This window comes from Microtus oregoni, unplaced genomic scaffold (genome assembly GCF_018167655.1).
Source record: "Microtus oregoni isolate MIOR12 unplaced genomic scaffold, Mior012 000000F_ref0000247, whole genome shotgun sequence".
Lineage (NCBI taxonomy): Eukaryota > Metazoa > Chordata > Mammalia > Rodentia > Cricetidae > Microtus > Microtus oregoni.
In genome coordinates, this window is record NW_024543059.1 from 53,335,120 (window position 1) to 53,352,334 (window position 17,215).

The 17,215-nt window shown below is 42.2% G+C and overlaps 1 protein-coding gene across 2 annotated transcripts in view; it reads right to left on the bottom strand.

Annotated features, from left to right (window-relative positions):
• Slc44a5 (solute carrier family 44 member 5) overlaps positions 1 to 17,215 on the bottom strand; it is a 242,757-nt gene that overhangs the window by 85,732 nt on the left and 139,810 nt on the right. For both annotated transcript variants that reach the window (XM_041649914.1, XM_041649905.1), the window contains exon 2: positions 611 to 659. In XM_041649914.1, coding sequence (XP_041505848.1) covers positions 611 to 659 — 49 coding nt within the window. The remainder of the gene's footprint in view (positions 1 to 610; positions 660 to 17,215) is intronic.

Below are 17,215 nucleotides of genomic sequence, written 5' to 3' on the forward strand. Positions count from 1 at the left end.
TATCTCTGATTAGCTGTAAGCCTGAGAATAGAGGAGAGGATAAATGATAAGAGGGTTAAATTATTGGCTGAAATTGAAATGTCATGCAACGCTGGGGGAGGGGAGCACCAGCAAAGATGTGGTTATTCCCCTGGAAGACTCTCATCCTAACGATCCGTGACGCCTCCGAGAATGGTGGTCTGAGCAGTGTCCTGTTTCTGGAAGCTGAGTGGCACATACGCCTGGCATGGAGAGGTTGGCATAGCAACTCTGCATTGGCCACTGTGAGCCACGGAGTCCACAGACACAAGCCAGAACCACCTGAAGGAGGCTGCATCTCCACAGGGTGGGTAAGCTGCATAAAGCATTTCTCAAGGTTTCTCTTCTGGTGAACACAGACTCTCAGTCTAGTAACTAAAGGCTGATCATTTGCTGAATGAACAGTGTTCAGGACTCCAGGAGAGACTTGTTTTCTGTACTTTCCCTAGGTAAATAAGGTTACATTCAGGCAGAACTGAGGCATTTGTCCCTGAAAATCGATGAAATTCTCCATGAGCTATAAAATGATGCACACAAAACTAACTTTGGTGCTCGTTTAGAAACATACATTCATTAGGAAAAAGCCATTTACCTGTCGGCAGTGGGTCCCTGGAAATCTGGGTCATACGTCCTCGGATCACCTGCATCAAACAAAAGCTTTTTAAGTATAGAAGCCAATGAAAAGAAAAATAAATGAATATAAAATATTACCAAAGAAAGAGCTTGTTCTTGGCTGGCCTACTGCCCCCCACCCCCGTGCAATGCTAAATTCTTTGTCCAGTGAAGTAACAGGTGTGCCCTGGTCACGCTTGCTGAGTTCTTGTCCTCTTTCCAACTAGAAACAAGACCCTGAGGGTCATATTCCCCATAAGCTGTAAAAAACACCCTCCTTCAGAGAGCGCCAGCTCTGAAGACATGTCTGGGAGAGCAACACCGGAGCCCTTCTAAGCTGCTGGGCCCTCTAAGTCTGCCATTGCCATTGCGGCTGAGGACCTGAGAGGCGTACATCCTGATTCAAGATGGGACTTGTCTAAGCTCTTCTTTTGTCATTGGCTTCCACTCAGGAAGTCTAATTACCAATCCTCATTGGCTCTGCCCTATTGGCTGCATAGTGTGGGCTTCTTTACAGATCTACAAACAGACACTGTTGCGTCATGGGGCTGCTAATAGCCTGTCTTTGTCCATATGAAATCCTCGTGGGACAGTCTTTTCCTGTAATGTCATCCCTAGCCAGAGGCCTGTGGTTGTAAACCCCAACACCCAGCGATCCTCCCTGCAAGTGCTCCAACCTCTTCCTCTAGACATTTGGGTCTATCACAACATTTCTCCTGAATCAAAGACAGGTTCTTCAGAGGGTTAGAAGACTTCTAAGTGACAGCCAGTTGGTCCCACTTTTACAAAGTGGGAAATCACTCCAGAAAACTGGAGTCCTCCAAGTGTAGGTCCACTCGGGACAGAATAGCAAAAGAATAGATCTTCAGTGGAAATCCAGGAAACAAGCAGCCTGCAAATACATAGAAGGTACCTGTAACACACACACATGCATCTGAGAAGGCACAGGAGGTGTGCAAGGCATGGTCAGGCTGCATCTCAAAAAGCAGAGTCTGCATGCCAGTGCATTCAGCAAGGCATCTCTACTAACACGCTGCACAGCGCAATAGAACACTAAATTGTGTGGGGCTATGGTCTGAATGAATGCTGGGTACCACTGAAGTAACAGTACCAAGAAGTGGGTCTCAAAGCCAGCAGTCCCATTTTCCTCAGCTCCTCTTCTTGAAAATTAAAACCTTCACGGATGGGGGAAGGGTTAGCAAGCCCTGTTGAAATGGAATTAAGCAATAAGGCAGTCATCAGACTGAATGGTACCAATGGCCTCAGACAACAGATGCAAGACCAACCTAGCCTTTGTAAAGCTCTCTCTTCTGGCATGTTAGGATATACCATGTTCTCCATGTGGCCACCCTCCACTATGGGAAGACACAGCAAAAAAGGACTATCTTGCAATCAGACAGCCATCTCCTCCAGAAACCTGCCAGTTCCTGGATTTCAGACTCTGAGGTCTCTAAAACTGTGTGAAAAAACTCTGTAGTCAGAAACTACCAAGCCTAGGGGGCTCATTAGGACAGAAGCATATGAAGGTGTTGTGACAGCCTTAGGTGTTACAGAGCTCTGAGGAAGTAAATTACATCAAGGACCATAGCAGTCAAGAAGGTTCCACTCAGGAAATGAGATTGTGTGTGTGTGTGTGTGTGTGTGTGTGCGCGCGCACGCGCACGCACGCAATATGAAACAAAGGGAGAAGCATAAGAGACATATTTTGAAACCAAAATTCAGACATATTTATTGTAATGACTGCCTATCATGTGTTATGTGTGAAAGAGAAGGGGAAAGAATCATGCTTCAACACAGCAAAGAGAAAAGTACAAACCTATATTACATGCAGAATACGGTCATTAGAGGCAAGCATGCAGGGACAGTGTTGTGAATCCTGGGACATTAAATGCCATAGTCAGTGGAGTATCAGCAGACAAGGCTCATGGAGCCACCGAAGTTTTCAATGGATAGGCAAAGACAAAGCTTGTCCTGACGCATGGAGTCAGGAGCTAGGGATGAAGAGCATTCCTGCAGGAGAGGTGCAAGAGCTGGGTCACTAGAGTCATGGTAATGGGAGAGCAGGACACAGAAGGAAGTCCAATAGGCAATGTGGAACCAGAGCACGTACAAAGAATGGGGATGGAGTTTATTTCATATGTTATAAACCACAGGGATCCAGAGACAGACTTTGAACAAGGCAATGAGACTAGATAAATCATGCTAACAAGGGCAGTCTAGCCTTGAAAGGACAATACTAAACTTCATATGGAAAATCAAAGAACCTAGGAGAGCTACAACAATCCTATACAACAAAAGAACTATTGGAAGCATCACCATCCCTGATTTCAAGCTGTGCTACAGAGCTATAGTTATTAAAAAAAGAAAAACCACATGGCACTGGTGTAAAAACAGAAACATTGATCGATGGAATTGAATCAGAGACCCAGACATACATTCACATACCTATGGACACCTGATGTTTTATAAAGAAGCCAGAAATACACAATAATAAAAGAGACATCTTCAACAAATAGTGCTGGTCTAGCTGGATGTCAGTATATAAAAGATTGTAAATAGATCCATATTTATCACCCTGCACAAAACTCAAATCCAAGTGGACCAAAGACCTCAACATTAAGGTAGACACACTGAACCTGACAGAAGAGAAAGTAGCGAATAACCTGGAACACCTAGGCACAGGAGACAACTTCCGAAACAGAAGGCTGACAGTGCAGGTTCTAAGACTAATGAGAAGTTTCTGTAGGCAAAGGACACTGTCAATAGCACAAACAGGCAGCCTAAAGAATGGAAATCAGTTTCACCAACTCCACATTCAATAGACAGCTAAAATATATAAGAAACTCAAGAAACTAGTCATCAACAAAACAAACAACCCAGTTTTAAAATGGGGTGCAGAGATAAACAGGGAGTTCTCAAGAGCAGAATCTCAAGTAGCCAAAAGACACTTAAAGAAACATTCAGCATCCTTAGCCATCAGGGAAATGCAAATTGACACTGCTTTGAGATTCCATCTCACACCTGTCAGAATGATTAAGATCAATAACACAAGTGAGCCCCCTGCTGGCAAGGATGTGGAGTCAGGGGAACACTCCTACATTGTTGGTGGGATTGCAAGCTAGTACAGCCAGTACAGAAATCACTATGGATGGCAGTTCCTCAGAAAATTGGGAATCGATCTATTTCAAGATCCAGCTATATCTCTCTTGGACATATAACCAAAAGACGCCCGCCTATCACAAGGACATGTGCTCAACTATGTTCAGGACAACTTTATTCATAAGAGCCAGGAACTGGAAATAACCTAGAAGTTCTCCAACCAAAAATGGATAAAGAAAATGTGATATTTACACAATGGATAGCACTCAGATATTAGGAAAAATGATATCATGAAACTCAAAGGCAAATGGATAAAACTAGAAAAAATCATGGTGAGTGAAATCCCAGACTGGGAAGGACAGACATGGTATGTGATTGCTTATAAGCATATATTAGCTGCTAAGTAAAGGATAACTATACTACAATCCACAGATCCAGAAAGGCTAAGAAACAAAGAGGGGACTAGGGGAGATGTGTGGGTTTCCCTGGGAAAGGGAAATAAAATAGATTTTTGCAGGTGGACTTGGGGGGGAACATGAGGGACCAGCGAGGGAGGGGGCAGAGGGGGAAGAGTACAGGGAGAGATGAGTGGAATAGGGGGAGCAAAGAGGGGACACTGTAGAAACTTCTTGGAACATTTTAGGGTGAGCCTGGCAAGGACCCCCAGCAATGGTGGTTACAGAGCCTGAACCAGCCACCTCCAGAGTAACCAGGCAAGGCGCCCAGTGCAGGAACTGAGACAGCAACCAGCCGCAAAACCTCTGACTCACAGCTGTCCTCCCTCCAAGATGTGCTGGGGCCACTAATGACTGGTCTAACCTAAGGTCCAATCCATGAAAGATTGCCCAGGCCTGACACTGCCTGGATGGCTCAGAGACATAGGGTAGAACCAGACATGACTGACAGGAAAGGAGAAACGATTACTAATGATATTCTGCTATACTCATAGATTGGCGCCCAATAGACACTGGAGGCTTCCTCCAGCAGCTGATGGGAACAAATGCAGAGAACCACATTCAAACATCAGGCAGAGCTTGGGAAACCCCATGGAAGAGGGGGGTGAAGAACTGTGGAGCCTGAGGGGTTGAGGATATCAGGAGAACATGGCCCACAGAATCAACTAAATAGGGCTCATGGGGCTCACAGAGACTGAACTGGCAATCACAGAGACTGCATGAATCCACAGTGGGTCCTCTGTATACACACTGGATGTTTAACTAGGGGTGTTTGTGGGATTCCTAATGTGGGAGAGGGTGTATCTCTGACCCTTTTGCATGCTTTTGTGGCCTTTTTCTTCTGACTGGGCTGCCTCTTCCAGCCTTGATATGAGGGTCCGTGTCTAGTCTTCTTGCATCTTGTTATGCTATGTTCAGTTGATAACTCTGGGAAGCTGGTTTTTTTTTTTTCTGAAAGGAAATAGAGGAGTGGTGGACCTGGGTTAGAGGGGAAGTGGGGAACTGGGAGAGTGAAGAAAGGGAGACTGTGGTCAGGACGCACTGTATGAGAAAACACAGAGCAGTAAAGAGCAGTCTAGGACACATAGTGGTAGAGCACCTGCCTGGCAAGCACAGGGCTTTGTGATCATCGTTAGCAAGCCCACAAGTAAGTCATGTGCAAGTGTCATCGGTGGACATAATTCATGGAAATGAACCGGAAACCTCCTGCAGAACAGAGGTAAGGCAATGTGAGTCACTGTCAAGTGATGGAAGGTGACATTCAAGTTCACAAAGTGCAGGGATGTAGCTTAGGGTTTATGCTTGGGGCACTGCACATGAGCAAGTAATTCTAGACAGATCTTGTCAGTGTGGAAGTCTTAGTTTCTGCACATTCTGTACTGGTATCTACCCTATAAGTTAGTATGAGGGCTAATTAGCATTAGTCAAGTGATTAGAACAGTTTCTGAAACATAGTAGGCCCCATGGATGCTTATTAAAAGTGCCATAATTGCATGTAAAAGACAGTTACAACCTGGAGAACTCTATTTGAAAGGTAAAAGACATATACCAAAGATGGCCTCAAAGCAAGTGATTCCAGATTCTCTGGGACCTAGTTTCTGCTTCTAGAATATAAATATACTGGCAAAAAGCATTAGGGACAAAAGTGGTTCATTTTAGCCCACAATCCAAGATTACAGTCCATTATTCTGTGAAATTCACAGCAGGATTTTCAAATAGCTCACCCATCTTCAAGAACACAAAGGAATGGATCTACACATATTCACTTGTTTGTTTTTGCTCAGCTCAATTTCTCTATGCTTAAGTAGTGTTTTATAATCTGCCTAGGGAATGATGCTGCCCACAGTGGCTTGAGCGATCCCACATCCATGAACTGAGACAGTCTGCACAGATATGCCCAGAGGCCAACCACAGGTCAACAATCATTCAATGAGGCTCTCTTCCCAGGTGATTTTGGCTGTATCAAGTCTAGAACCTGTAATGTTTTATCATTCTAGTCTACTACTAGGTTTAAAGAAGGATGAATAGTTGATGATGTTCGAATAGGAGCATTAGCAAGTAGAGTCACTTATAAAATGGATACCAGACAGGAAATACATATTTTGTTTTGGTTCCACTGAGGGCAAAATGACATTTGGCCAAATGTTCAATATGAAAATGAGTATCTACTGGGAACATTCCAGAAAATGGAGTCAGAAAGAATGTAAGAATCAGAAGATGAGGAGGAAAGCTGAGAAATGTTATTTCTTGACAATCATGAGTCCACAGCAGTGTGGTTGCCTGCCCCAAAACTGTATAAGATGAAGCCAATTATTCCATCATGGATAGGAGAACAGTTTACCCGACTCTACCCAAGCTGAGGAATTCTTGATAGTAGATGGGTGGTGGGGGAGGAAAACTGTTTTTCTTTGAAGGTGTGGCCATTAGTAGGTTGCTCATCCACCAATAGATGGGCTCACAACTATGTATTATGTAAAAGCAGCAGTAATTGGATTCAGTGGAAGGTGTGTGTGTGTGTGTGTGTGTGTGTATGTGTGTGTGCATGCATGTGTGCGTGTATGCGTGTGTTGGAGAACACATTACCGAAGTCTAGGAAGTGTTGGAGAGGTGAGATGGGGATTGTGATCATAATACATCACATACATGTGTAAATATTTTAAAGGAAAAAAATTAAAAATGTTTTAAGATCCAGATTGCAAAGACTTAGTGTACAAAGAGCAATTTAAAATCTCTTCAGTGATGTTTTATTGACCATATGTTGAAATGATGATGTTTAGTTTATATTGGGTTAAGTAAACTGTATTATTAAAATTTTAAAAAGAAAATGAAAATTGGAGCTTTTAAAAAGAACCAAGTCCTGAGGTGAAAAAAATTCATGTCACCAAAAAGAGAGAAACTCTAAAAGGAGATTCTCAGATCTGTCAGGTGTATAGCACTGTTGCTATAGCAATCTCACACATCATCTCACAGAGGTTTAGCATCAAATGCTATACTCTATGGAATGCTTTATTTGTTATTTTGTCTATGTTGTCTGACTCTAGGTGGGTAGGAAATTACCATGTACTTCACTTTAGAGATGTAGACAATGCGGCCCAGAGAGGCCAAGGACCACATCCATGGTGACAGAGTAGATGTATAGTCCACCCGAAGTTCACTCACTGCCCAGTCAATGGAAGCCAAACTCATCCCAGGGTCCACTGGTGCAAGACTCTACACTGCAACACCAAGCTTGAACTCATTGTCAGCCTTTCTTATTAGGACTGCTACTGGTCTGGATGCCACAATGAAGATAGTTTTAGGATCCTGTATTCTGCTTTATCTGGAAATGGAGTTCCTGTGTGCACAGGAACAGGTTTGTAACACTGCTTCCTCCTTCCTCCTGTTCTCAGGCAATGGAAAAACCAGTCCTGGTTTAAACACAGGGCTGAGTTGGTCAGGTCACATTTTTTAATCCCCCAAATGTAACACTAGAATAGATAGTGATTATTTCGATATCATATCCCCCCTTCAAATGAAAACAAGCATTTATAAACAATCATTTTGGAAATTTGGGCATAGTTTTCTTTAAACTGTTTCCTGCCTTCTGTTGGGCAAAGTATATTTAGGATTCATGGAGAACTTTTGGGGGCTCTTGTTTCATCAAACCACATTAGCCTGGAAGGAAGCTACAGGTTCTCATTTTCTGTGGAAACAAAAGCAGAATCTTTTTTCCAAAGTAATAGTTCCTTAGACTCAAATTTTGAAGTCAAGATACCTTTAAAATATATATGTTGGTTTAGCTTAGCAGCCTGTACAATGAAATGTCTTTGTTGTTAGCTCATTCACAGTGAAAAATTCAAAGAAAATACTATAATATGCATAATACAGACTCAGTGTATTTTCCTTTTTTATGTGGCTTTTCTTTATTCCTTTAATCTATTAATTAATAGATCAATTAGTTTTGTGTTAATAATTAATAAAAATAATATATTTCTTTTGCTGTCTTTAAAGACTGCTTTACTTTTTAAACATATTCTTTTTTCTAATAGTCTACAGTCTTTTTATTCTCTTTCCCAAGTCTATGTACATTTATCCAACACTGCTATCCATTCAGAGTTCTTTTTCACTTGAATCTGAAAGTTCACTGTCAAATCTGCCAGAGAAGCCAACGGCATCTGATTATAAGTCCCAGCTGTCTTATATTTGAGCTCAAAATACTCTACAGTCTCCATCAAATGATAAAATTCAGCTGATCTCACAGCCCTGACAACTGGCATAGAATGTCTTCATCCCACTTTGTGTGCTAGCAGGATTTGCATTGTGATGCAAAAGCTTTTATGTCCTTATCACATCTCTGTAATAAACAGCCACAGAGGCTAGATAAAGAGCTATAGAGCTCCACTGTCCCATGGCTTAGCTGCATGAATTCAACTCACATTTCCAACTTAAAAGGAAATAAAAAATAAACTTAAGTCATATTTTATAATATTTTGATTTTTTTGATCATGTAATTATTATGACAATAGAATCACTAACAGCATTTATTAAAGAGCAAAAACAGTTGGTACTGTAATGAACAGAGTGAGTCTGTTGCCTTCATACAAAGCACCTTCCTCAGTAGAAATAATTTATGAAGATTAAAGAAAACAGAGCAAGTCCATTAATTCTTGTGTGCAGATTTCATACCATTCAACTGAAAGCAAATGGCAAGATCAGGTAGCTACATATATCCAGAAAGACTTTTTCTTTTAGCTAAAATATATTTCTCAGTAAAATTAACAATATGGCCAATACTTGTAAGTTATAAAATTATAAATCTTGGGGCTGTCAGGATGGGTCAATGGGTAAAAGACTGCAAGATGACCATCTAGCTGGTGATTTTCTTTACTAGACATATTACTGCTTCCTCCCATGTGAGACTCCATACAGACCTATCAATCAGTAGGACAGGAAAATCAAGAAGCTCTCTATTCCAGAAACTTTAAGAACAGTATAAAACCCTCCTAAACATATAAATTGTTCCAACAGTCCCTTTGGCTATTGTCAACTCTCGACCCATGAGAGTGTTTTTTCTGCACCAGTCTCTTGACTCACTGCCTATTCTCACTCTTATAAGTGCCTTGTGCTATTCTGGAATAAATTCTGTCTGACTTCAACATGAGGCTCTGTCCTGTGTGAACTCATTTGACAGAAATCACAAGGACCTCAAACCCCTGTAATAGCAATAGTTTGGAAAGTCCCCACCTCCCCGCACAGAATCCCTAATGCTCTTTAAGAAGGACAAAAAAAAAATTCACATTCTCTAGCCACTGTGCCAATGTGTGGAGCCGACTTTCTGGGGATCAGTGCTGAGAGTTTACTCTCAACCCCACTCCTAAGGAGCTGCTGCAATCCAACTCTCAAACACCTATCCATCATTCACTTAACACATCGCACCCCGAGCATGATATGGCACAGCTGGTGTCACCCTCAAGAGGTTACATCTGCAGTCTCAGCACTGCAAAGATGTTCCTTGTTGAGGAGAAGGTGATGATGTGATTCAACATGGCGTGGGAAGGTTATTCTGCGGCGTCTTCGTGAAGTCAGTGTGATTTACAGGTCCTCAGATGGGGAAGGGAAGACAAAGTCAAAAGGGAAATGGGACAATGGAAGCAAGCTAAGAATGATGTGACATCCAAAAGCTCACTGCCAGGTGCTAAGCCTTCAGGGTGAGTGAAGAGGCCATGAGGACAGAAGTCTGCAAACGTGGGCCAGGGACAATGGACCTTGCCCAGGATGAGTCTTAGAACGAATGTTTCCTGGAATATCTGATCTTAGGCCACTGAGATCTCCTTTGGATCTCTGCTACCAGAATAAAATAATGAATTTGTTGTTTTCAGTCACACAGGTGGTAAGTTGGTATTCTAGCAATGGTTGGTTAATTCACAAAGACCACTTATCCAACTGGGTCAATGAAGAGCCCTTTAGGACCGAACTAGAATTTAGTTATTACTTTATTCCTATTTCATCTATACTCACACATATACACACACATACAGACACACATACATACACATATATATATGTACAGACACACATATGCACAGATACATAGACATGCACATATTCACACAGAACACACATACATACCCCCACACTAGGCACTCAATAAATACTTATGAATATGTTTCTAACAAGAATGCTGATATCATTTGAATGTTCATCTTTAATTGAGATGAAAAAAATCAAACAGAGAATCAGTCCTAGCAAGCACTAACTAAGCATTTCAGTAGATTTCAGCGTAGATAAAAGGTGCACTGATGTACTGCTGGAATCACACTGACAGTCATTGCCATTCCTACGCAATACCGATCTTACCTCTAACTTGTGATTATGTAATATGTCTTTGAGGGTTAGCAGAAGAAGCAAGGAAGAGAGTCAATAGTGGTGACTCACACCTGGAAACCAGGTCAAACACCATCTCTAGAATCTGCGTTGAGAGAATGACTTTCTTCTTCAGCCCTTCCATCTTCTGATATCCATAAAAACAGTAATCGAGAGAAAAAGAGAAGTAGGAAACAATTTCTACCTCCAGTAGTGAGTCATGTATATAATATATATATGTCTACGTGTGTATCTATATATGATATATTTGTATGTGAGTGTCTATAATGCTAATAATCAAATTTGTTCATGTATAACAGCGCAAACCGACTTTGACTGAGTTGACACGTAGGCATTAATGGCACCAGTAATTCTAAAAAGATTTCTTCTAGGCACAATATTTTGGGGAAAACATTTGGAAAAGAAACTTTAAGCCATTTAAAGGAAAAGATGTCATTGAGACACCAGGCCAAAAGTACAGGCCCAACTGTGACAAAGAAATTAGGCAAGTCAGAGTAAGACTTACAAGGCTCCTAGAATATCATGCAATCTGCAAGACACAGAAGACACAGGAAGGTTAAAGCAGATGAAACAAGGAGAACCCTAGCCCTAACCCTAACCCTAATCAAGACAGATGATGCAGGGTGCTGAGCAAGGCTACAGCAGTAAGAAAGGAGGAAGGCAATTCCAGAACGTGCATTTGATAGGGGTGAGATCAGGAGTGACACAGAGCCATGCTTTGGCATCTAATGACAGTACCACACCCAGGAAATAATCAGATTCCAGGAACCTATACTGGGCAGAAACATGAGCCCACACCACAAAGGAAAGAGGAGTGGAAACACAAGAGAGTCCTCCAGCACTCACTCAAACTGAGTACAGAGACACCTAACAGCATGGTGGGTGTTTGCCTCTTAAACACAAGGGATGCTAAGCCATTGTGTACTGCTCCAAGAATGACAAATCTGCTCATTTATGACAGAATTTTCTAACCACTGGGGTGGTTTTCGAATACTCTACATCAATATTTAAAATAAGTTGCTCTACATGGGCACAAAGCATAAACAAGTCAGTTATAACCTTAAAAGTAATAGCTGCCAGAACCATATGGCACAATCCTATTGCTAATGGCACCATATGCTGGAGCTATAGCACTCTGATAAATCACGCCAAAACAAAGCTGGAAGCCTCCCCCTTATAAATATTGAGGGAGATGCAAGGGCTGACAGAAGAGAAAACCCATGAATAGTTTTATCCAAGTATAGATCCAGCATACTACCATTCCAACCTTCCGGTCAAGATGCTCCCACCGGTATAACCTGGCCTGTTTGGGGCTAACTAAACATCATTTGATTGGATTTGGGGATTGCTACCCAAAGAGAAGTTCATATATCATATATCATGCTGTAAAACTTGGGGGGGGGTTAATCTACGGAGATGTTACAAGCTCCAGGGAAAACTTATTACTGATAATAATAGACGAACTGACTTTAAATATTTCTCACCTTATTCTATTTTTCTGCTCTATGTTTTGGCTGAAGAAACTTCTTTATGCAGTGGGTGATGGATCAGAACTGATGAAAATGCTAATAATACATGATTGTGGAGTCATCGGTCCTCATCGGGACATCTACATTACCATTCCAAGACCCAAGGATCTCATAGAAAAGGAGGTGCGAGACTGTGGGAGCTGAAGGGTGGAGAGGAGTCCCATGGACATAGTCAAGGCCATCATAAACTCAGCATTGAGATCCACAGGAAACATGGGGCACAAAGCAGGGGTCATCTAGTTGGGAGGATGGGACTTTACAGGAATAGGAGTAGGCTAAAAAGAAAGCAATGGGGTAGAAAATATCATCTGGGGCATTGAAAATGAGTCTTCTACAAGAGCAGTCCATGCTCTTAACTGTAGAGCCATCTTTCCAGGCCCTGTAATTTTTTAAAAATTATTTTTAGGGAAGATTAAAGCTCTTCAGAGTTCTGGAGGCATGGAGGAGGAAGTGAGATGTTCTTTTCCTGCAGTGGTTCAGTTGAAAGGAAGCCTGTACGTGGCTGAAAACTGTACTCTCAGGGTTACCATGACAGCAGTGTTCTCTCTGATTGGTATGCTGCTGATTTTCCACAAACAAAGTAATTTAAGTGTTAATATTTAATCATGTAATTTATTCAGTAAAATTATTTTAAAATAAGTATCAGAATGTTTTACATCTTTTTTCATACTTCTAACTAAATATAATTGTTGCTCACTATTACAAAATAAAGGGCTTTCTTTTTCGGTCGCTAAGGAAAATAGCTAGGTTTTTTGGATTTTGCTGTTGTTTGGTTTTTTGAGACAAGGTTTCTCTGTAGCTTTGGAGACTGTCCTGGAACTCGCTCTGTAAACCAGGTTGGCCTCGAACTCACGGAGATCCACCTGCCTCTGCCTCCTGAGTGCTGGGATTAAAGGCAAAATTAGTTTTTAGGGAAAGAAACAAATCGCCATGATAATTTTTTTTTCATGATAATTTTTTAAACTTTGAACTAGGTCAATCAATGACCAAGTTGCCGGATCAGGTCTTCCGATCTTTAGCCCCATGACATCCTTCCCGTCTTAGTTCTGAGTCCCCAGTCCAACACTCTCAGAAATCACCCAGCTTCCTTGGCAGGCCTCAGTCACTAGGATACACTTCGCCTGCATGGAAGTAGGGTCTTAGAGTTCAGGATCCCTGTAAGATGATTCAGTGGGCAAAGGCACCTGACTCAGTTTGGTGACTCCAATTCCCAGAAGGAGCATTGGTGGAAGGAGAGAATCGGCTCCGCAAACTGTCCTCTGGCCCCCATGACGGACAGCCAGGACATCCCAGGCTTTCTCAAGGGTTCCAGTGAAAGGACAAAAGGAGCCTAGCTCTCTGTCCCTGCCCAGGGGGCCAGGGCCTTGAAGGAGTTAAGGTTATGGTTCACCGAACCTGAACCTGAACCTGACTTCCCTCCCCCACCAGACACTGGCGTCATCAGTCTGAAGGTCACTGTGTTCCGTCTGAGGTGCACCTGAGGTACCCCGCCCTCCTTTTGAGGAACATTGCTTGATTAGCTTCCTGCTGATTGTGTCTCATTATGTGGGGGTTTTCAGCTGACTCTGCTCCATTTCCCCCCTACAAATAGGACATGAGATGTCATACTTATTAATAAACTTGCTTGGTGTAAGCCATCAGCTCATGCAAGAGACTCATGTAACTTTCCTATCTTCTTTATTTCCTCATCCCCAGTCCTCCTGCTCACGGACCTCGCTCTGAAGAACAACCTGCTGGCCAGGTCACTCCACATAAGAATCATGGCACATGCACACACACACAGTAAAAAAAAAAAAAAAAAAAAAAGAATGTAAAGCTTATTTGATGGAGTATTTTGGGGAACAAATGGGCGAGGCAAGACGGGAGAGTGACGCTGTGAAACCCATACTTTGTATATTAAAAATAATTAATAGAAATAAATTTTAAAAACTAAAGCTATGTGACTAGGTTAGACATTCCTTGAATAATGTGGGGGCATCTTTTGGTGCACGGGGATTCTGCTCTCCCTTGCTCCATTCTGGAGCTTTAACCTGGAACGTGAGGCTCCTGAAGGCAAAGCTACAGGTGATACTGTGATTCTTGGCAAAGGAAAGAAATGCTGGCATCTTTGTACTCAGGCTGGCATTTAGACTTCATCCATCCATAGATGAATAGCTGCTACAGAAGGCATCTCATTTTAATGATTTACTCATTGGAATTTCTTTATTTAAACCAGTTATCTTTTGTAGCAACTTTTGTCTCCTCAGCTGCTGGGTGTGACTCAGGTGTGGACAGTATGCTTATCAGAATATTCCCACACATGCTCCCCTGTTGTGAATATGGCCGAGGTTCATACTTGAAGATCTACAAGTGACATTTCCCATATAATTACACATATGTATGCATATTCTTGACCTAAATTTCAAATGTTATTATTTTATTTGCATCCAAAGAATCAATTTCATGATATTTTCATACATGTATGCAATTTATTTTTATTTACCTTAACTACTCCCTCAATCCTCTCTCCCTGCTGCTGGTCCCATATTCCTTGTCCTCAAACAGTCCTCCTCTGCTTCCATAACATAGACTGTCACCCTCTTTTGTCCCCCTCCTGCTGACTTTTCTCTCTCATTTCATAATCTTGTCTTCTTTCATACATACATACATAGTATGCATATATGTGATTATGTCTATATCCCAGGTGAGATAACGTGTGTGTGTGTCTTTCTGAGCCTGGCTTATTTCACTTAACATAATGAGCTCCAGACCCACCCATTTTCATGCAAGCTTATTCCTGATCTCTGAATGTTGCAATAGAATGCTCTGTTCCTAACTCACCCAGAGCAAAGTCAAGTTGTGACAAAGGAAACATGTGTGACCAGAGGAGACATATGAATAAAGCTGTCTCTTGATATTCATGCCTGCATTCTGAATCTCATAAATCACATAAATAAAGACATCTGTTGATACTCGTGCCTGTATCCTGAATCATGAAACATATGAATAAAGACGTCTGTTGATACTCATGCCTGTATCCTGAATCTCAGATGGAAAAACAAGGTAGAAATTTGGGTCCTTTTTACACAAAAAGGTATTCATATTGCCTGCTTATAACAGCCATTATGGGACATTTATTCATAATTCCAGGGGTACAACCTCAAAATGAAATGGAAAGTGAAATAGAAAGAGCATGGAATCTAATGAACACAGCCCTAGGACCTGACACCTGTCCAGTCCCAGAGTTAACCATGGGAACAACTTGTACGGCCTTCGAGTTTCGTCCCCACAATCCACAGAATTAACAGACCGAGGGCAATCCCCACAGTTCCTCTGAACTCTGTCCATTGGAAGTTCCGTACAACTGCTCACCAAGTAAAAACACCTTAACTTCCAAGACTGGCACTGGAGAAAGGCCATGGGACAGAGCCTGTGCAGACCATTTCGAACAAAGGTCAGAGAAGAGATGAGCCAGTGAGCTGCAGAGTCATTCTCAGAGACTCCAGGGAGACAGAAGCAAGAAACTCTGGAGTTGGAATCCAGAGTGAATCCATCGAAATTGTACTCAGAAGATTTGAACAAGATCCACAGACCTGTGGTTCCTAGAAGAGCTCAAGCAGGAAGCTGGGTATCACCCACGAAGGCACTTGGGAACAGGATTTCAAGTGAATAGAAGAGTCTGGGATATCAGGGAGGAGGCAGAAGGCAAGAGCGGAAGGGCAGCCAAGTTCCACACTGAAGCGACAGGAAAGGGATCTTCTAGGGGCTCTGAAAGTACACTGCTCCAGGCCCCTCAGTGACTCAGCAGCTGTGCAGGTCACATGAGAGTCGCTCACGTGCTCCTCACAGAAGTAAGCCAGGAAGCCTGTCAGAAAAGGTAGATTTGATAGATCAGGGCTGGGGCCTCTGCTGATATGAAGAAAATATTCTTATTTTCACGTTGAGTTTGGTTAGTCACAAAGTAGAGAGTGTGGCTGAGGTCCATCTTAATGAAATACTTCATCTCTATCTTTCTCTATAAAGCCAGGATATGCATGTATAGAATTATAAGCTCATCCCAGTTCCTAAATCAGGGAATTAAACAACCATTTTTAATTAAAAACAAAAATTTTTGTATTTGAAGTTTGTATTGGATCATTACTGTGCTTAACTGTGCAAACCGTATGAGCTCTCCCTGGCTTAGTCTCCTCTATAAAATAGGGAGCACAGAAGCATCTTCCAAAGGTTGCTGGCCAGGTTACAAGCATCTCCACATGAACAAGGGCAAGGATGGTGCCTTGCATGGTCTGGACTGCCAGTCTTTAATTCTTGTTGTCAATGTACCCAGAGACTCTCGAAGGTTCCCTGCAGTGTGTGGCACTAAGCGTTCACACTTCACAAGGAAACTTAAATCTAGAAACATCCAGAGGGCAGTTGTCTCCGTTCTAGAGCAGCCACTAGATCTGTTTCTCAGACAGAGTCACGCTGTGTAGCCCTAGCTGGCCTGGAACTTGGTTATGTAGACCAGGCTGGCCTCAAACTCATAGAGATTTAACTCTGCTGCTACCTCCCGAGTGCTGAGATTAGAAGTGTGTTCCCACACACCTGGCCTCACCTTATTTGATTTTAATAATTTTGGAGAACTAGGCTACTGCCATGGATTAACCCAACCCATGTCGAGAATTAACCAAGAATTAACAAGAGAATTAACAAGAGGTTTAGATTTCTCAACAATTTAACCTATCAGAAGTGAAGATGAAGAGTCTCATTGTAAGAAAGCTACATGGAGAGCTGTGTTTTAGTTAGATAAGCCGTCTATGGGCTCTCTATCAGAGTAGGAATCTACAGTCACAAGATTTTGTGCAAACAGGCAGCCTCCCTCTTTGAGACGGTATTGCCAAATGGAAGACATACTCAGAGGCAAAGGCAGAGAGCTTCCCTGATGAACCAGAAGTCAGCCTCCCATAACAGGTTTTGCTCAGGAGGAATATGTCCTTTTCCTTAATGCTTGCCGTGGCTCCTGGGATGAGGCTGTGCTTGCAGTCAGATCTATTCTAACAATAACTTTTTATTGCCATAGTTACGGCTAACACTGACATAGTGATTGAGTGGGACAGAAGAGCAATTAAAATTATAGAATACTTTAACCTTGGCATTTTGATAATGAGGACACTCAACGTG